Source organism: Coturnix japonica, chromosome 7 (genome assembly GCF_001577835.2).
Source record: "Coturnix japonica isolate 7356 chromosome 7, Coturnix japonica 2.1, whole genome shotgun sequence".
NCBI classification, from domain to species: Eukaryota; Metazoa; Chordata; class Aves; order Galliformes; family Phasianidae; genus Coturnix; species Coturnix japonica.
Window position 1 is genome coordinate 10,293,456 of NC_029522.1, and position 21,394 is coordinate 10,314,849.

The window sequence follows — 21,394 nt, forward strand, 5'->3', positions numbered from 1 at the left end:
TCGGAGCTCAGAGAGGTTGGCCGGGCTGGCGCCGGAGCGGCTCGCGGAGCGCTGAGGAGGACGAAGAGGAGAAGGAAGCGGCGTTCTACAGCGCGGGGCGAGAAGCTCCGCGGAACGCGGCCGGGCGCCGGGGCCGCCGAGGAGGGGCCTCGCTCCCGCCGCCCCGCGCCCCACCTCCGTCGGGGCGGCCGGGGGTGGCGTCGCCGCGAGGGCCGGGCCGCGGAGCCGGCTGGCGGCGTGCGGATGGGCCGGGGGGCGGCCGTAGCCCCCACGCAGACGGCGCGACAGGGCTCGCCTCGCCGCGGAGCGTCCGCGGGCGCGTGAAGGCGGCGGGGCCGGCTCTGCCCCCAGCCCGGCCCTCGGAGCCGGGCGGCGCGAGGGGCCGCCGTGAGTGACAGCCGCCGCCTCCCGTCTGGATATGTTTCCTTCCCAACCCGGCTGCTTCTTCGATATCGTGAAGCTGCGTGGGAAATAAGCGCGTTCCCGAGGCGGGCCGCGGTCCCGACGCCTTTCCCGGAGCGGGGCGGCAGCGGCCGGCGTCCTCCCCGGAGCCGCGGAGCCATGCGGGCGGGCCGCCGCGACGGACTATCAGCACAGCCGGCGCCCCTCACCTGCCGTCCGCCTTCGCAGACCGCGGCGTGAGCCCGGAGCGCGCCGCGGCCGCCGGAGAAGCGAGGAAATCCCTCTCGTCGGTGTCTTTATTTCCCACCCGGCCTCGACCCCCGCACCCCAGGATGACGGCCTCGCTGCGGCACCTCGTGCTGCTGCTCCTGCTCGCCGCCGCCCCTCGTTCCGGCGCTGCGGCCGGTAAGTCCAAGTACCGGGCACGGCGGGGCGCGGTCCGGCCGCGGCTCCGTGCGGGTTGAGGGCCGAGCGTCGGGGCGGCCGGCGGCGTGAATGAATGTGCTTTATTGTGTAAATGAGCCATCCGCAGTCACGGTGCGTGTGTCGTGCGGCTCCGCTTCTCTCGGCTTCTCGCTTGGGTATTTTTCCCAAATTGAAATAATCTTTTCGTTTTGCATGCCGCGCCCTCGGGAAGGTAATGCGGGCGTTTTTAATATATATTTTAATCGCCGGCAGAGCTGTGCCGGTTGTAGTGTGGGATCTCTGGGCACAGCCATTTTTAATTTTATCGGCATCCGCGCTCTTAGGGCCTGAAGCGTGTGCTGCAGCCCTGTGACAGACCCATCGGAAGGTACGTTTGTTTCCCAGGGCTGATCTGAAGCAAACGGGCTGCTCCTATTGTCGCTCGGTGTTGTAGGCCAGCAGCACAAAGCGCTGATGAGGAACGCTGGAAGGTCTTGAAGAGAACTCGTTTTAAACAAGGACGTGGAAGCTTAGATCCTAAGGCTGTCTTTAGCCATATTTTGGGGCTCTTGGACCTACTTTTAACTTTGCTTGGAAGCTTCACGTTTGATACCTGAGATGTTTGATCCCGATTTTGGAGGAGAGGTGCATTGGTCTCCCACTTTTGGCTCTGTCCTGGTGACAGCTGAGCACGTTGGAGCTCCTCAATGCGACTGCCATCAGTAGGCACCAATATCAGTGCCCACCAAACCATCACTGTATTTCCCAACAGTTCTGAGAGACCCCTACAACTTTCCTGTCATTTACTAATCAGAATCCAATTTTGCAGGGCTGGGTTCTTGTGGTGTTGTTTCAGTGGCTGTGTGTTGTTCACAAATGAATCCTTCCTTGTAAGAAAATCATGGTGTGTAGCCAGTTGGTTCATTGCTCTAACTGGACAGCCCCAGATTTCTTTGCTTCCTCTTCTTTAGAAATCTCTTTCAGGAGGATATTGGCATGAAACAACTGATCTTACCAGTATCATCCCTACCTGTGGCTGTTCTGTTTTAGATTGATCTCTGTCGTGTCTGTGTTGGTTACCTGGGAGTGATTTTTCTTCAGGAAGAAGGGACTTCTGAAGGTCAAAACTCTTGGTATTTAAAGCATGCAGGAATCAAGAGTGCCCACTACCTAACCTTTCCAATGTAACACTAATGATTAAAAGGAGGACAGGATTTTTTCCTCCTTGAGATGAACGCTTGGGCAGGTTGCTCGTTGCTTTGCCATGGTGAGGAAGAAGGGCGGTGAAAGAGCGAGCACAGCTGTGAGGCAGGCCCAGGGCTGGGCAGGTTGCTGTGTGAGCCCGTCCGCACGGTTCTGCCAGTTCACCTCCGTCCTGACCTGGCAACAGTGTTTTTACATTTCAGTTCTGGTCTTGCCTCGTTACAAGAGTATTAATGATGCAGGCTCGTTTGGCTGTTTGTGAATAGGGACCCATTTTCCCATTGTGATTTATTCCTTAATTATGAAATTTGAACAATCCACATTATACAAACTTTGGTCTTAACCCTCTGTAAGAGTAATTACACAAATGATTTGAGCTTTACTTAAAGTAACTAATGGTTGATTTTAGGTTGGCACTGCATTTCAGAGGGAAAAAAAAAAACAGTCTATACAGGGGAAGCTACACTAATGTGTAATTCTGCCCTTTTATGTTCATGAAAGAGCCAACATTATTTCTTCTCTTCCCCTCCCCCCAAAGTATGAACTGCATGCTCACATCAGTGATAGTACTGGTTCTGGCCTGGAAACCCTTTGTTAATTGGTGCTTCCGACTGTCCATGGGTGCTGTGTCTCTGCAGTACTTGGAACTGAGTGTTTATAAATGCAAAATCATGACATCAGAAGGAAAGTATTTTTGTGATAGGTTTGTAGCTTTCTGCCTTGAGAATATGGAGATCTCTGTTGGGGGAGCTCAGTAAAGACCTGAGCTTAGTGTGGTAGTCCTTCCTTCACTCTGCTAGATGAGTATATAATGAAGAATTAGATTCAGGTGGGGTTCTTTGCCTCTTTTTCCCCATTGGACTTTATTAGGATAAAAACGCTGCTGGCTTTCTCTGTAAAATCCACATCCTAACAAGTACTTGGTAGCTTTGTATTTAGGTGTTGTATTTTTCACTGCTGCCATTCTCTTAGACAGGGGAGTGCATTTTACCTCCACCAGTTTTAGGTAAAGGATTGAGGCATTTTAAAGGATGTGGAGGAAAAAAAAAAAAAGATTTGTGCCACTTTGTTCTTCATTGATCAAGTTACTTGAAATGTCTCTTTCTAAATCTTGTTTAGAGCTGAGACATATTTATGCACCCTTATATTAAGGAGGATCTGGATGCACTAATTGTGCCTGAGAGGTGGCTGGTGAACCTTTGAACTGTTCCACAATAGTGCTGAAGAATTTCATTTGGGTGTTCGTATGAAGTAGATATTAATCTTGCCTTATGTGGTTCATTTGCTTGCCTTATGTGATACACAATACTAAACCACGATTCCTTCTTTCTACATATCCACAGCAGACAACATTCCTTTGTCTAATGTGTAAATGACTTGTGGAAAACATGAAGTAAGAATTAAAACGAGCAGAATGTCTTTTTATCTTTGTGGGTCTTGCGCTTCTGTATGTGTGGATCAACAGGGCTGCAAGATTTTCAGAGTGAAAAGAACTGCATAGGGATTGAAGGAGTGTTTTTTTTTCTTTCCCCCCATATGATTGTTTTAATTAATAATTAAAATGAGTGAACCGAAGCTGCTTTATCCTGTTCTGTCTTGCCAGTTGGAGCTACTGTGGTGTCTCAACTTAATTTGTTTGAAATATGAATTGTGTGACATGAGAAAGAACTCCTTTTGGCCGTTCAACTCAGTTACTTTATCAGTGTTTTGAATTAGTAACTGACTTATCTTGCATATTAAACAGTTTTCTTACATCTATCTGTTCTTGAGTGCCTACTTCTTGACTAGAGCGATACCCATCATTAATGGCTCATTCAGTTGTAATCTGAAAGTCCTATTTACTTTTCTGTTTGGTTTGGGAGCTTTCTCAGAAGTCCAAGCGTAGCAGCTGGACACGGGCTGTCAACGTGAAGGACACAAGCAGTGTGCTGGATGGAGGCACACAAGCACAGCCTGTGTCAGACCAGGGCTTCATTAATTCTCTAGTTGTGTGGCTGTGAAAGCGTGGAATGGTGCACAACCCCCTCCACCTCTTTGAGAACAGCCTTTTTTCATTAGGCAAATTAGCCTGCATGAACCTCTTTGATATTTCAGCTCTGCTGCTTCCAGTTCCTGATCAAACCTGGGTATTTCTGTACCATGTAGGCATATCCTTTAAGGAAATGGGAGATACACTGGCCAGATTGCTCAGGAGCCCAAATGCTGAGCCCTGAACCATTACACAGATGCTTCAGAATGGGTGTTTTACCCTCAAAGGAGCCATGTGTAAATGCTGGCTGAATTGTCTACCCATTCTTCCCTGATGCAGGAGGGCAAGCCTTATTTCACCAGGGACAAAGATGGAGCTATTTCCTGTAAGTATTTCCACTCTCATGATGAAGCAGCTGTTTTGATGACCCCTCTTTAGCACGTATTGCAAACTTCTCTTAAAAATCAGCATATGTTTTTTTGTGTGTGTGTTGATGTTTTTGATGATTATGTCCCACTTGGTTTTTCGTATCTCATGACGTATTGTCAGCAGTCTCTAAAGTCAGTGTCACAATCTTCTTGGCAGATGTTTCCTTTCCTTACATTCCTCACTGGAGGGAAGAGAAAGGTGATCTGTTAGGTTCTTCACAAATGCTCTGTTCCCCCAACACAGTGCATGGCTTCCTGTCACAGGAGTTATATTGTATTTGGGCTCAAAGTCCGGCCATGCCATGAACGTGTGCTTTCATTTTCTGAGCAGACTGTGCGTAAGCAGGGCACAAAGTTCCATTCAGGACAGAATGTTTATGTCTGAAGGAAACAGTCCTGATGATGCTGTGCATTGGTAGGACAGGAATCTGTGTGTAGCTTGCGTGACGTTGTGTTAATTTTGTTTAAGTTTGTAGACTCAGTGACATTACTGACTGCTTCACTTTCAACTGAAAAATAATGCAGCCCACCAAAACAGAAGAACACTTTGAGTGTTGAATATGGTTTAATTGTTTAGTACGCCTTTGAAATGAGCCCACAGAAATGTAAGGCTGGAAGCGACTCCGGTATCCTACGTGGTCTGGATGCATTAGTATAGGTAACCTTTGTCTAACCTCTCCAGGGTCTTCAGTGAAGGATTGAGTAACCTGTCCTGTTACAATACTTAGTTACTATGTATTTTGTAACGCAACAGTAGCAGTGTCCTTTCCCTGATACAAGATCGTTTATGGTAGGCCTCAGTTAACGTGGTGATGCACCTGAACTTACAGCACACCGTATGCACACAGGCAATCAATTGCCGGAGGGCAACAGAGACCTGGTAGATTGTTCATAGGTCAAAATGTAGCATCTCGGAGTTAATTCTCATGGCCTGCAGAGCTGGGTGCTGAGCTGAGCCAAAGTGGGATCTGCTTGGGGAGGTCAGTCAGTGTGAGTAAATGGAAGGAGCAGGTTGCAGGGCTGCAGGGGTTTGAAAGGATGAAGGGCTGAATTTGTTTTGCAACAGATGAGAGCCAAGGCATATCAGACAGACGTGTCTTGCATTTGTCAAACTTGCTGGAAGAATGCATGCCTGCAGTTGTGTAGGGGAAGGAGGTTTTTGCCCTGGGGAGAGGGAAAGAAAGTATAGTTGTAGGTAGCAGTTTTGAAGGCTTCTGGTGGCTGTTGAGAGAATGAGTGAGACCTAGTCATTTAGATCATGTCTTTACCCTCTTACTCTTCCCTCAACCTCATAAACTTGAAAACCACAAGGTGTCAGGGAGGTGATGGCATTTTGTTCCACATCACTGGGGGCTTTCTGTTTTGTTCATTGCCTGCTTGGGTTTGTAGCAAATCCCATGTTACGTTTGGGCTGTGAAGGTGTCCGTGCCCTACATCTCTCAGTACTCTGTGTTTTTCTTTTGTCTCTTATTTCTCTGTGAGACGGGGAGAGAAAAACTTGGAATGCAGGTACGGAAGACTCCTTTTGATGTCACTGCCGTCTGCAGGCCCTTCTGTTTTCATCAGTTCACCTGAATCTGCTGGCCAATTTCAACCGTAGGTGAAAGACACTAATAGTCTCTCAAGAGATTAGTTTACTCCAGCTTTCACAAGAATTCCAGGGTAGAGCTTTCCCAAGGGAAATGCTGGGCAGAACTGAGCCCCTACAAGTCTGTTTGCTTAGAATTGGCTGCCCAGCACAGCACATGGATGCCGCACACCTGGTGGTATGTGATCTGCTCTGGAGCAACCGTTGCACATTTGGGCTTCCTTTGGGGTGACACGGGGGTCTGAGGGGCAGCTGGCAATCACTTCTGTGGGGGGGGTGCATTGGGTAAGAAACGTGGAAGAAAAGGAGTGTTTTTAGAATTTAGATGTCTTTGGTCTGCAGCTGGTGGAACGGGTGGTGTTTGGGACACAATGTACTCAGCACTTTAACTAAACTTCCAAAACAATGCCCAGATCACCTTACTGTGTGATTGTCCTCCATTTATGACTTCACTGTGTGTGTGAGGAACTTGCAGTTTATTGCCTGCATTGTTTTGCACCCTTTTAGAACTAGACTCTATTATCCTGTATATACAGTCCTGTGTATGCAGACTCCTTGTTTCAGACATCTCACACATTAAATGTATTACAATTTCTTATTATGACATCTTTTCAATGTTACTGTAGCGTATTTTTCTTGTGGACCCTTTGAGTGCTTTTGTTATGTATTATACTTGCTTGAATCTGTGAAGAGCATGAAAAATAGTTGTATTATGTGTGTTAAGTAGATGGACTTGAAAGGCATTTACTGTGACATGCGTGATTGGAGTAAATGGCAGATGGTGACAAAGCCATTGGTACTGTGAACCTTTGCTCCAGGGTACTGATTGTCCTGGTCAAGTGGGCTACAGTGATGCTAGCAAATTGCTGGTGCTTTTAGCTGGAAGCTGGTGCTGCATTTATTCTCTCTATTCTATACGCACTTATTCTTTTTGAAGTTGCAGGATTTTTATTTATTTATTTATTTATTTATTTGAGATAACTGAAAGGATGATCATAGGTCATATATATATATTAATTGGGTTCACAAAGTTATATATTAGAGAATGCAGCACTGAATTGTTATCACAGTGTTGGGGATTGGCGATGAGGCAGTGTCACCTGAGAAGCTGCTCAATCTTGGCCTTGAGTGAACTTTGGTCTTCTTGTCACAGAGGTCAGGTTCACCCGGCTTCAGCAGCCTTGGCATAGTCCAGAGGACTGACTGGATGTGCTCTGCTGCTTTTGCTTTATCAGACTCCTTCTGTTTGACTCTGTTTCTCTTAAAAATAAAACATTCTATTTGTGCCACCAAAGCAGTGTGGTTCTGGATACTTGGAACAAAGCTCTTGGAGCATAATGGAACCTTAATTGGATTTTCCAAGAATTTCCAAGATTTTCCAGAAAAAATATTTGGTCATGTTACTGTACAAACTGTTTTATTTATTAATGAATGTATTAAATAACTCCAACCTTATAAAGTATATTGTTTTAGGTATTTAAAAATCCTCTTTTTATGAGTCAAGTTTTTCTGTTAGGCATCTTGGTTTGGGACATCTTGTGTCCTTGTAACTTCTAAGTTGTGAAAACCTTGGTACAGGCTTAGCCACTTATCCAGAGCGCGTGCCCTCTGCTGTGAGCCTTACCAGTCATTTATTTAAACCAGAACCCAAGAAGTGATTTCTCTATCCTTATTTGCAAACAAGGGACCTTCTTACTTGAAAGTTATTTATTCACCATTACTGGTTCTCAAATATAAATTTTAATTATATTTAGCTGAGACTTGAAAGATTGGTAGAGCCAGTATTTGTAAGCTGAGGAAAGCTAAGGTTGTAGCAAGAGAATTTTAGCACATATCGCTTTAGTTACACTGTGGCACCTCCATATAAATGCAAAGCAGGCACTTAGACCAGGAGGGATCTTTCCATATTAAAATAATTCTAGTTACAGAGAAGGATAAAAGGAACCCTGTAATGAAGCTTGTCTAGATGCCATCACAGTGTAGGTTTCTTATGCTTGCACGTTTAAAATTTTTTCTTTATTTCTAGCAGTAATCGCCCAGGCCAGGGATCTGTAGCTGGAGCAGCTGCCATGATTGAAATAGACATACATGCTCAGGTCTGCCATCTGAAGTGGGAGCCAAAGGCTTGCTGCTGTGCACACACACCTGCCTCACAGCACTCGCTGCTGGGACTTCAGCAGGAGGCAGCTGATAAGTGGAAGAACGTGTTCCAGTGCTCTGTGCTTTCTATGCTTCAGGGGCTGTGATGAGAGTCCATGATCCTCATGTGAAAAAGATGAGAAAATAGTTTAATTCCTCTTAACTTGGGGGAAATTATTTCTGATGCCCTACGGGAGTATTTGAGGCTCTCTAAACTTTTTCTATACGATGCATCAAAATTACTGATGGTAGTGTGTATGCCTTATATGCGATGAATATGCATATGTGTGTGTTTATGTATGTAATGTATGTGCTTAAGTACTCCATGTGCTATTAAATTTCTAGTCCACATCACTGCTCAAAACTAGTATTTTAATATTAGCAAATCAGCTATTTGGTTGATATTGCTGATTTCCAAAAAGTCCTTAAAAACAGCTTGTTTTGTGTCACTGGCTGGTAAACTTCACACTTAATTGCATCCAAGTTTTTTATCAGAATCTGTTAAGTAATTTCTCTTTTACTTCAAAGATGAATCTGGCTTAATTACATTTTAGTGAAATTAAGTTTGCAATAGTTAATGCTGTTGTAGCTGAGCACAATTATTTGGCCACAATTGTTTATATTAGCTCATCATTTAAAATCTCACACTAAATGTTTTTATTCCTTCTGTAACTGTTCTGTGCAAGCATAGAAATAACTTAAGTGAGGAGTACACTTTCTTTGCTCCTATTGTATCCTGTCAGAGAAGTAGTTCTGCTATTGAAGCTGTCAGCAAATGTGGATTCCCTTATTGTAAGAAGCAGTGGTGTAGAATGTTTGTGTGTGAAACAAAGAGAATTCTGGTTATTGTTTTGTTTACCTGGACGCAGACTACATGATACCAGTTAAAGTTGAAGGTGTAGCCTTTGCACAGGAGTATGGAATCCAAATATGACACAACATAGCAAATGAATTTTAAACATGAGATGTACAAAATAGAAATAATGATACAAAAGTGTAACGTGAATAGTTTCATAGTTTGAGAATGCACAGATACATTCTCCTCCCTTACCTGTGTGCAGGAAAAAAAGAAAAAAGCAGTGAGGTGCTAAGATATGAAGCACTTCTTATTATGCATATATGGGAACTGCAAGTGTATTCTGAACAGGAGGTGCTTTAGTGAAGTTGAATGCATTGTAAGAGATATTGAATTAGATCCACCAGTCTTCTGGCAATATTTAAACACACGTGATGCAAAATATAAATCAAACAGTGTCAGCAACTTTTAGCAGGGCTGCGAATTTAAGCTAGTTAAGGTAATAAGAAATACTGACCTATTACTGTATCAGCCAACTTGTCTGCTGGATCTGATTACTGAAGGAAAAGTGAAAATCTGTGTCTGAGTTCTACATTTACTCAGAAATCTTTATGAAGTTGCTCTTTTTATGCTCTAGAGATGTCAGTTAAGAACCTTTCAAGATTTTTTGTTTGTTTGTTTTTTGACATTTTTGCATTCCTGCTGATAACCAGAACCACTGTGGGACAGTGCAGTTCAGGAACATTAATTTATGTTTTGAGATGCTGAGGTAATCTCACCCACCTTTTCAGGATTGCACTAAATACTTTCCTCATGTATATTTGCCGCTGCTCCTTTGGACTTGAAAGAAGTTTTGGAGACCAGGTATTTTAGTGCAGCTATTAGGAAACTCTGAGGAGGGACGCTAATGCAGTATCTTTGCTTCTCCAGATAAATGAGGCATGAGTCCTAACTGGTTGTTTAACACCATTATTCTGGGAAAAGGTCCCTTTCCTGCCCCCAGTGTTTTGGTTTTTTGTTTGTGTTTTTAAGGTGGATGGAATGAGCTTATAGGGTATGTACCTTTATGTTACTGATGTTACTACATTGCAACTAAATAGTGTTAAATAACTCAGGAATGCCACGTGCAAATAGTTATCACTTTGAGCTGAAGTACATAAATAAGAAATGAGAGTGAGGTATGCAATGGAATCTGATAGTAAATTCCTTTGTGGCAATTACAGAGAGCTGTTAGTTGCAACATTTGGTTGATAACACCAGAGTTTGCCTCACTTCTGTTGAGGTGAGGGAATATGAGGTGCAGAGAGAGGTAGCTGCATTCCATCAAGTTTCAGTCTAGACAGGCATGAGAGCATCGTTCTTTCTGTACCAAACAAGGAAAAGTAATAACCTTTAAAAAGTGACCTTGCAGTTGAAGAATGTGTGACGGTGGGTATGTGGAAAGGCGAGAGTTCAGTGTGATCACCAGAAGTATTCTTCCTATAGTTAAGGATCTTGACTTGAAAAGATGCTATTTGGATTGCAAACCATTGGTTTCTTGCCATTTCATAGAGCTGGTGGTTTTTTGCAAGAAGTGATTTAATGAAGTGCTGTAGAGTTAATTATATTTGATTGAAAGGGAAGGTTGATATCTAGTTGGAGTGGCAGGAAGTTCACAGTACAATTTTATAGCAAAAGGTATTAGGAAACAGTATTAGAGATTCATTTCCCTCAATGAACTTTGGCTTTTTATAATAAGATTTGTAAGGAAATGGGTTTGGTTTTTTTCTTCTTCTTTTTTTTTTTTTTTTTTTTTTAATAGGATACATGTATGCTTCTAAGGCATATCAAAACTGGGAGGTAATATGCGATGCAGCATAGAGCTGAACCTAGTTTAATTAGTTCAGCTGGACTTGTTAGCTTGACTCCTCTGTAGCTCCTTCAGTCACTGGGGAGGACTCCTGGGAAGGGAACATTGTGGAGCTATGAGGAAAGTGTGGAAAGGCGTTGTCCAGTGTTCTTGGTGATATGAAGACATGCAGTGAGCAGCAGATGTCCTGATCTGGAGGTAGTTGGCCCTGCCTGCTGCAGGGTGGTTGGAGCTTGATGATCCTTGAGCTCCCTTCCAACCCAAGCCATTGTGTGATAACCAAGGAGGCACAAGCTGTGGGATTCACCTTGTCAATCTGAAAACAAATGTTAAGAGTTTGTGAACAAAGAGATGTCAAGGAATGGGATCAGTTAAGATGGAAGCAAAATAATTTGCCAAATGCTTTGCTTTGATCACTTCTGTGCACATTTATTTTGAAGCATGTGAAAGATGTTGCAGGTGTGCATGTGCAAAGTTGCTGCAGGATACTTGATATGCTGCAAATACCCACTGGAGTTCAATGTTTTATCTTATCTGGCATGGAGTGTTTTGTTTGTTCTCCCTTGTCAATTGTTTTGCTAGAACAAAGGTGGAGATAATTCCCCTGCAATTTAAGGTGCAAGTGTAGCACTTAAGGAAGGGGAGTGGTAAAATACTGTATTTAGAAGAGGAAAAACATCACTCTATAGTTTGTTTTCAGTAGCAAAACCTTAATTACTTCGAAGCAGTGCTTTAAAAACAAACATGAGTTCAATCCTGAAGAAGTAGTTATTAGAACTATCTGTCTAGCCTTTATTCAGTTGCATGTTGCGTAACTGTGATACATTCTATGAAATGTTTTTCTCTACAGGATCTCTACCTCATTTGGTGGGAAAAGGAGTAATTTTAGGTTCCTGCAGAGAATTAAACTGTTGTAGTTATAGACCTTGCTTGTCTCTACCCCATGGATGCTATTTCCCCCAGTTTGGAGGTGATTCTTTACATGCGCTTCTTCCCTGGTATTCTCCCTTCTTCATTTTCCCTTTTCCCCATATTTCAATTATTTTGAAAGACATTTTGAAATTTCAACGTTGCAGTTTATGCATTTCTTTGCTGTAATGAAAAGAAACAAGCTGTGTCATGTTACTAAAAAGAGATCTTTGATAAGTGCTCAGATCACCAGGGATGCATAAAGGAAGTGCAAAAGACTGAAGTTTATTCTTCCCTTAAGGAATGCTTAGCTTCCTTGACTCTTCTGGTATGCTTTCTAAAAGTGGGTCATTCTTTTGCTCTGTCTTCTTTTATTATCTTGCAGAGCGCAAACTAGGAGAATCTTGATTAGCAGATAACACAGATAACAGATCCTCTGTGAATGTATCACTTGTTCAGGGGGAAGTGTGGTGGGGTGATCTGCAGAGCAGGTTGATGAGAGGCAGTATAGGACAGTCATTGTCTAAGTTAACTTGGCTCATATCTCTTGGGAGGTGGCTTGTCTACTGAACTTATTTAAAAGGTGCATGTGCTTGAGTAAGTAATTGAGGAAGTGCTCTCAGATGTGTATATTTCAGTAATGATTTCATAAGAATCACGCAAATCTTAGTTTAGGATTGCAGCTGAAGGGAGGGAGCCAGCTGGGATGAAATTTTTTGAAGGGCTCTTCAGATCATTAGGAAATGTAACGGTTCTGTGCCATAGAATTCCTAGCAATTTCTCCTGTAGTGAATTAATCAGAATATTCAAGGACACCTGAAAGGCAAGCCGATAGTTTATTTTTTCCTCTATATGTAGAAAAATAAAAGAAGTGATTTTTAACTACTGAATGTGTGGGAGAAAGTGTGACAATTCCAGAAAAGAGTATAATTGTCCTGTTTTGGAGATGGTCTACTCATGAATGGGGTGGCAGATTGAAATGGCACCAGGTAACTTTCCTTTGTAGTTCTTCTAAATTCATTTTGAGTTCTCATCTTTGTCTTCATGTTTGTATTGTGTAAGACTGATGAGCTCAAGCTTTGGAAGCTAGCTTACAACTGGAGTAGCCTTTGCTTGCTCTGCCCTTCCTATCCTTCCGGTTTCTGTTCACCAAATGTATACAAATGTGAATACAAAGACCCTCTTCATCTCAGAAGTCTTTGTTTGAAGACAAAGATAGAATTCCAAGGACGTTCATTCTCCCCTCCATACTTGCCATATGCTGGCATTTACCCAGTTCTGTTCAGAATTGAGAAAGACTTTAGTTCATGATAATAAAATCTACTAACACTGAAATAAATGTTCAGAATTAACTAGGTTTCTAGCAATGGTATTCCCAGAGAAAAGCTTTTAGATTTCTCCTTCATGATGGGCAAAATATTTGATTTTGATCATCAAGAGCTCATAAGTCATAGTGCTTATGGCTTGTCTCAAGTGTTAGAGATCACATCTATGAGCAGTGCTTAAACAAATGGCAGTAATGTTTGTGTGAGATCTGTGCCTCCTTTGTTCATGCTGGGGGGAGCAGCAGGAGTGTCAGTCTGCATCTCCCAACTGGTCTGCTGCTTCATGTTCAGGCCTTCCCTAATTCAGGATTGCTATTTCTGTGTGGAACAGAAATAGATGCATTCAAAAGTGAAGTTGACTGCTGCCCTTTAAGCAGAAGTTGGTTTTCAAGTAGTATTCAGCTTTTGCAATGGGTTGTTGCCAGCTGCAAGCCCAGATTCTTTGTAAAAGCAGCAGAGGGAAAAGGAAATAGCAGCTAGGTGAAGAAAGGAAATGGGAGCTTCCCTCAAGTGCAGCTACTATGCTAAAGAGTTAAGAATAACTTCTTTGTAAGCAATTGTCTATGTTACATAAACATTGTTGTTTCTTGGAAGTTGGAAGCAACTCTCTTTCCCTGGATTTTCTTTTCTGAAACGCCGATTGTGTTTTGAGAACTTGTTCTGCACGTACCACTAACTACTGCAGTACAGATACACACACACACACACACACACACACACACACACACATATATATAAAGCTCTGAGGCCCAACCGCGACTGTAATGAGAAAAAGCATCAGAGTACTTACAAAGCATACGGCTAAAGGTGTCAGGAGGAGCAGTTATATGAAATACCTTTCTGATAAGCATTCCACAGGAGCATATCTTAGGTATGCTTAGGAAACCCCATTTGGGGTTTCATTCATTATGATACCAATCTGATGGTTTTTGGTACATCTCACAACTAAAAGTCCGTTGTGAAAAATTGCTTACTAAGACTACAGCTATGGAAGTAAAAAGTGAAAAGCTGTAAAACATACAACTGCCGGAGATATGCAACTTTGGCTTTAGAAATTTTGCAACCACATTTTTTTTAATTTTCTTACTACTGTTAACTACTCTTTCAATTCTATACAGATAGTTCAAAAGTGGAGAATGTTTTCATTTGGAATATATTGTTTTATTTTACTTCTCTTTGAATTCTGCTTAGTTAAACTGAAGTTGCCATGATCGTCCCTGACCTCTCATTTTTATCTACTTGTAACTCCAAGCAGCCCACAGAATCCAAATATCTGTTGTTTTCTATAATCTGTTTATCTTCTGTCTAACTGAGCTGTTCCCATGAAATTCAGTAAACAACTGAACAAATGACCAAGTAGTTTTCTTGGTAGTGTGTGCAGTTGTCCAACTCTGTAAATATATTTAAGATGCAGCAAAAATGTGTGTATTTGGAAGGCACGCGGCAGATGTTCCTTATTTTAGATGAAAGTGAATTTCTAATATTGAGCTGCTTCTCTTTCTAAATTGGGAAGTCCAAGTGTCTGTATTCAGACGTGCTTTCATTGCTCTGTTTTCAAAGCTGTGGTAAGCTGAGAAAGTTCCTTTTTTTTTTTTTTTTTTTTTCCTTTATTTTTGATACTGAGTGTCCTTGTTCTTTATTGCAAGTGTAACAATGAAGGGGAGGGACCTGAATACTTTGTTGTTTGAAAATTCATTACTCTTATTTCCATTCTTCATCTTTGTGTATTGCCCTTGTGTTTCTTCGCTTATTCCCCCCAATCATATGTTCTTCAGGTGCCCATTCTGTCTGTGTAGTAGAGTGAAGAGGTAACCTGGGCCTCAGCATCATCCAATTATGTTGCTGGAATGTTTTGTGTCTACTACTGGTACATGTGCTATTACTTTGAGCCCTCTCTTTGATGAAGTTTTTAGGAACTGCCGAGGCACAAAGGACTTCACAACAAGCATACAAACCCCTGAGAACGTTTTGTTAAGCTATTGGTTTTTCACATCTGCAGTTGTGAATCATTTAATGTGTGGGAGTCTGGTTGGCTACAATATATATGTTTTAGAACTCATTTGTGAGTATTGGTGTTGTATTACTTAGTGAACAAAATTAATGGAAAGCAACTGTGAACTTGAGGAATCAATGTGATTTTTGTTGCTTCCACTTGTTTTTCTTCCTCCTTTTCTCCCTTAGCACTTTCCCATTGCAATTCTGCATTGTGGCTGTCCATTGCCAAAGGAAGGTAAGCCCTAGACAAGCAGTGTTTTAGTTCAAGGTGGCAGTTAACCAACAGTGAATGGTGAGTTTGTCCTGCTTTTGGCAGAGTACTGGCATGTATTAGTTATTTCTCCACTTCAGATGCTCTGATTTGCCACACTCAGACCATACTGTGTAAGACTGACTCTCTCTTTCATAGACCATCTGATATTTAGTAGTTTTCTCCTGGTGACTGTTGATAATACACTGTTAACCTGTTGTTGTATGAGAATCAATAAAACTAGATTACATGGTTTACTCAGATTTTGCTATCCTTTGTTTGAAAGAAAGCACTGCTGGGGATGGACACTTTATTTTAATGAAGTGTTTGTAAACTTTTGTCTTTTTTAAAACAAATATTTCTTGCTACTTCTATCCCCATGAGTGCTGAAGAATAGTAAAATTTTTAGTCTGTATTATTCTGAGTGCCAGACAACATGCAGTGGCAATATGCCAGTGAAATAGGGCTGTGTTATCTTCTAATTTTTCTGATTAGGAATCAAAGCACAGAAGGTAGCTTGCCTCAGATCACCTTTGGTTGTCTTTGGTGTAACACTGACTTGAGTTCTGTGCTTGTGCTCAACTACTGTAACTATTGGGTAGTTCTTATATTCCTGGCTCCACCCAAATGATTTCATTCTATGGGACCAGAATTTCTTTTGGTTACAGTTTGAAAAATGTTGTTGGTCTTGTTGGGAGATTGTTTGGTTCCATAAATGTGCACTGCTGGAAACTTTAGAGTCCATGTGCATTTTCACAGCCGTTTTTCTCTTGAAGAATTGCACCTTCTCTCTAAGGCTGATTCTCTATAGATCACATTGAACCTACAAAGTACCTACAAAGGGTCCTAAGGAAGATGAATGAAATTGGTTTTACAGGCTTTCTTGCATCCAAGTACTATAGTGAGAACTGCATTCAGTAAGGGTATGGAAGCAATTAATTTCAAAAGAGTAGGGGGAAAAGGAAGAGCCTTATATTGAAAACAAGATGTCATTAAATGGAAAAAAAAAAACCCAAAAACCAACCACAAACAACAATGAAAAACTATCTTGCATGTTTTGAACATAGCTGTTTATTTCTTACCATTTCTTAATGTAGTATTTCTTTTCCTAAGCACAGTGTTATGACTAGAATTACAGAATAAATGCCAGGTTATTGGCCAGGTACCTAGATGGGGAGCAAAAAAGCCACTTCTACAAAGTAAATTTGTTTTTTATTCAATTTTACAAACATTTCCAACATCTGTCCCTTTTCTTTATTTCACTTGCATCCCTTACCTTAGCCTGCTTCTCTGAGCAGTAGCACCGTTGCTGCTTTCTCCTCTGGCTGTCTTCTCCGTGCTTTCCACATATTAGTATTCTTACTGTTTTAGTTTCTTTCTATTTTGTGTGCTTCCTTAGCAAGAGGAAGGAGCACGGGAGAGAATCTTGTTTTTATTCCAGTTTTACCAGAGTAGGTGCTTGCCTGTGGGAGGAGGGCCTGAAGATGAGTTCATCTCATCTTGTTTGTAATGCAGCTGAGCATATTTTTACCTGCTATGGAAGCAGCATGTGCACAACTGAAAGGCTGGAAAGCATGTCCAGTGCTGCTGGTTTGTGAAAAATTGAGTTTCCAAACTGACAACCTCTTCAGAAGTTTTTCAGAGGCCTATAATTGTGTTACTTTGTGAAGAAAGTGAGCAATCCTCCCTCTGTTCCCCTTCCACTTCCCCAAAAGAAAAAAAAAAAGAGCTAGCCGCAAACCACCCAGAGGCCACACCCTTGGGATGAGGCGGCCCGTCTGCCACATCTTAAATTCTGCTCCAGCTCTTCCAGTTTTAGAATCTGTCAACAAAATACTTGCAACGAGTATTTTAATACGGGCTTCACAAGCTATTTTTTTTTCTAGCCTTACTCGCAGATGTGACAGAAGCATTTTAACTGAATGTGTTTTGGACTTTTAAGTAAAATAGGAGCAAAACACCTGCTGTGTGCAATCTTTGACCACAGTGATAATTTGGTAAATGTCTTAAGCAACTGAAAAGTAGAGTTCTTCTGAGATGTGTCAGAAACCTTAATTACAGGTGGAGTTCCAAGCTTGGTTGTAATAAATATTCTCTCCCCTCTCAATTTAAATTAAAAGTAAATGTAAATAATATCAATCCTACTGTCCTTCAATCCACCCTTAATTGGCTAACATTGAAAAGGTGGTTAACAGTGCAATTAGTTTAGAAGAGATCCTAAAACTTGAATTTCAGGTCATGTATACAAACATTCTGAGATGAAATAAAGTGAAGATGAACTGGAACAGGAATACCTGTGGTGATGATGGTCAGTTTAAGAAAACCAAATCATGATAAAAAAAGCCAACAACAAATAATTTGTTATTTGTTATTGCAAATATTTATAAACTATTTGACCGGAGTGCCATCATGTCTTACAGTGTTTTGCAGTTTTGGTGAAAGCATTCCTTGCGTTTGCATTTGTTTTTGAAATTATATAAAATTAATTTTAAAAATGCAGCATTTGTTTAAACAATTTCACTGGGACTGCAGGAGAAAATCACAGAAAAACACTGGCAAAGTGTTTGTGAAGATGATGAGCACTGGCATTACTTAAAGAGGGAGAATTCATGGCACGGTTTACTCTGCAGTTTGCTCCCGCTTCGGACGTTTTCAGAAGTTGCTGGCTGGGGACGACTCTATCCCAGTGGCTGTTGCCCCACCTTACTTTTTCCTCTTTAGGCAGGGAGATTTGTTCTCACTTGAATGTTTTTAATGGATCCATTCACATGCAGAGCATGGATTTCTTCAGAGCTGCACATGCTCAGGGTTTTATAGGGACGCTTTCAAGTAACAAAAACTTACATCCCTGCGGAGAGTTTGTATCCTCTCTCTGGAACCGCCCCAGTGACACACATTCTGTGTTTGACAAGTAGTTTTGCACATGAAAGATTGTTCCAAAGGCCTTGCAGGATGCATGGAATTGCCAGCATTCCTCTTGTGGAGATAATGGTGCAGTTTCTAACTGGTTTAACCAGGTGAGGTGGTACCCTTGACCAGCAGGGGTGTTGTCCCTCCATGTTCTTAAGACCCTGCACGAGGCAGTTTACTTTTTTTAAGGGGAAGCAAAAAGAGGCTTTATGTTTTTTAATTGTCCTTGACTGTGTATGAGACATAACAGATCTTGTAAGGTATATGAGAGACTGGCTCCAAGACACAGGGATAAAAAGCAAACACTATTGTGGAGTGAACTAGGGGGGAAAAAAAACAAAACAAAACAACAAAACAACAAGTGAGAGTGCCCCCTGCCCTCTCTTAACCCACATTTGAAGCTTACAGTGGCTGAAAGTTGCCCTTCTTGGGGTGGTGTTTCATCCCTGTGTTGTTGAGCTGACTTGCTGTGGTTCTTGCAAGGCAGTGCTGTGGGCTGCTGGTAGGGCTCAGGGTACTGTGAAGCACTTTGACACTCATGTTTGAAATTCCAGAATGCAGTTTCTGTCACTGCGTATGATGAAATCATGTAACTAGTCAATGATTTACAGAGGCAGGGCTAGATTGGCAGAGATGCCCTTATTGTGAAGTGAAAGCTCCCTAAAGCAGTGAAACAATAGAGTAGAATTAGAGCGGAATTTAAATGAAGGAAAGATTTTGTGGCAGGCAGCCAGAAGGCCAGATCGGGTTGTCTGAGGTACTGCAGGGGTTTGTCTTCATGATCTGATGCTGCATCCCTGGAAGCTTGTGGAGCTTTCTGGTTTTGTCTATAAGGTGACTGAAATGTATGATTGCTGTAGCATCTTCTAATAATTGGTCTGACATTTTTGCTTATCAAGAATGTGCAAGTGGTTCACAGATCCTTTCTGGCTTATATTGCCAGCAAGCCTAGGGAGTAGAGGTCTGTTCAAATCAAGCTCATTTAGAGAATATGGATGTAGATCTTTCTGTTCTACCTCCTTCCTGCTCCTAGCTATGTATTCCACTTCTTTGTACTCATTCTGAACTCTTCATAGAGCAACTTTAAGTTTCTAACTTGGCAGAAATGTAAGTAGTGTGTCTGTGGGGCTCCTGGCCTAGGTTTTTGCTAGACTTGCAAATTACAGCAGCTCGGGGGGGCTCCTGCTGTTGTGTGGGCCAGTTTGATAAACAGTGGCGAGTGTACAGCAGTAGGGAGGAAAGGGACTGGGGGGCAGACGTGATTGCTACTTTGCGGGACACTTTCAGTTTTCTTCTGTAACTCTTATCCTAAGCTTCAGCATTGTGTTTTTGGTGTCTTAGTAAAGTACAAGATTTTATGGGATGCTTATTACATGAAACTGCAATGAAAATTTCAGAGTATTCTGGTACAGTCAGTGCCTTGCCTAAGAACTTTGTGTTTGAAGGAAGGCAGGACTTTGTTTGAGCCTAAATTCACATGGAGCCTAAATTCAAATGAAGCATTCTAGCATCCATATTTGGCAAACATTTGCTATTATCATCCATGTTACATCTGACCTGCGAAGAAATCAGATGTGCAGTCAGCATAATATCCTGTTTTAACAGGCGATGACTCAACTGGAGACAAATAGAACTCCTGCACCTGAAGTTTGTTATAGACTTAAGATAGCGTAACAGCAACATCTTTTTATTTTGAGCTTAGCTTTATTGAAAATTGATTTCTTTGGTTGCTAAATTTAACAAAGGTGTACATGAAATGTTTCCATTGGTTAGTGTTATCCTATATAGGATTCACTGGCTCAGCCTTCCATTTAAACATTTGGCAAATGAATAACAAAGTTGCCACCCTGCTAGGGGAACTCTTTGCATTGTTTCAGGTTTTGTTGCCAACACAGATATGAAATAGTGCCATGAAATCTACCATTAGGAATGCTGGCTAACAAATTGTGCTGTTATCGGAAATAAAAATGTGATTTGAATTTATTGCGTTGTTGGGAAGAGAGGAGAAAGGAAGATGATGCCTTGGTTTTAGTGTTTAAGGATGCTGACTCTGGTAAAATTTACTATGGAAAGGAAAAGAAAGTGAGTTACTCTTTCCAGTAAAACAGGAAATTCATTAGCTCTGAATCTGAGCTCTGATAATTAATGGATTGATACGGCGAAAGAAGCCTATATCCCTAATTATCATGCTTTAAAAGTTTTAATATTACTGGCAATTATTCTGGGAGGGAAATTTATTTCTGCTTGCTTGCTGTTTTTCATAGAAACATAGAATGTTTTGCATTGGAAGGGACCTTTAAAGATCACCTAGCCCAACCCCTTGCCGTGGGCAGGGATATCTTTCATCTAGGTCAGATTGCTGCCTCTAGCCTGGCCTGAAACTCCTCCAGGGATGGGGCATCTGTGACAGTTCTACAGCAGGGCAACCTGTGCCAGTGCCTCACCACTCTCTGAACAAATAATGTCCTCCTTATATCTTACCTGTAATTATTCATGGACTTCAGGACTGTTAGTGTTAGAACAAATCTGTACATGCACTTAGATTATGTGAGTGGTTAAGTATCTTAATAATACACATCTGAAACCTATTTTATACTACAAAAGCCTGTGACACTTCCCTCTGCTGCAGAATGAATTGCATTTCTTACTTCACGTTTTCAGGCCAAAATTTCATAGCTGGTTACCTGAACTTGCACTGTGAAATACGAGTGCTCCAGACTGATGGACATAATTTGTGTCTGTTTTAAAGTCTGATCCTTTTGACAATGAGATGAACAACTCTAGCAATATAGAATTCAATGGTGTTATAACAACAAAGGTCAACGTAATACTTATTGCAAAATGTAGAATTAAGAATTTGTATGATGTGCAAAGTAGTTTACAAGTAATAAGAAGATACCAGAAATGTCTGGTAATGCTTAGTATGTCCTGGTTGATTCACTAGTTAAGCTTATAAGATACACATTTTTAAGACTTAACAGAAAAAAGAGTGTAGTAGCTGTATATTTTTTCCTGTACTTGGCCTGCTTGGTTTTTTTTCATATTTTTATAACTATTATGTAGACTTAAACAATGTTGAGTGATGAAGCAACTTATATCTTCTATTATTGTCTGTTAATTTCCATAAAGCTAGTTTAGATTCCCTTTGTTGTGTGATATTGTAGTTGTCTTCCTTAATAATCTCTCATCATGTATCAGTTCTGTGTGGGACTCCCTCTTCATAGTG

General features: G+C 41.6%; 1 protein-coding gene across 2 annotated transcripts in view; it reads left to right on the forward strand.

Annotated features, from left to right (window-relative positions):
* The first annotated feature begins 467 nt into the window (after positions 1-467).
* BMPR2 (bone morphogenetic protein receptor type 2) overlaps positions 468-21,394 on the forward strand; it is a 100,294-nt gene continuing 79,367 nt past the window's right edge. The window contains exon 1 of one of the 2 annotated variants that reach the window (XM_015868190.2): positions 468-807. In XM_015868190.2, coding sequence (XP_015723676.1) covers positions 735-807 — 73 coding nt within the window. In that variant the 5' untranslated portion in view covers positions 468-734. The remainder of the gene's footprint in view (positions 808-21,394) is intronic. The other variant, XM_015868188.2, reaches the window with a different exon arrangement.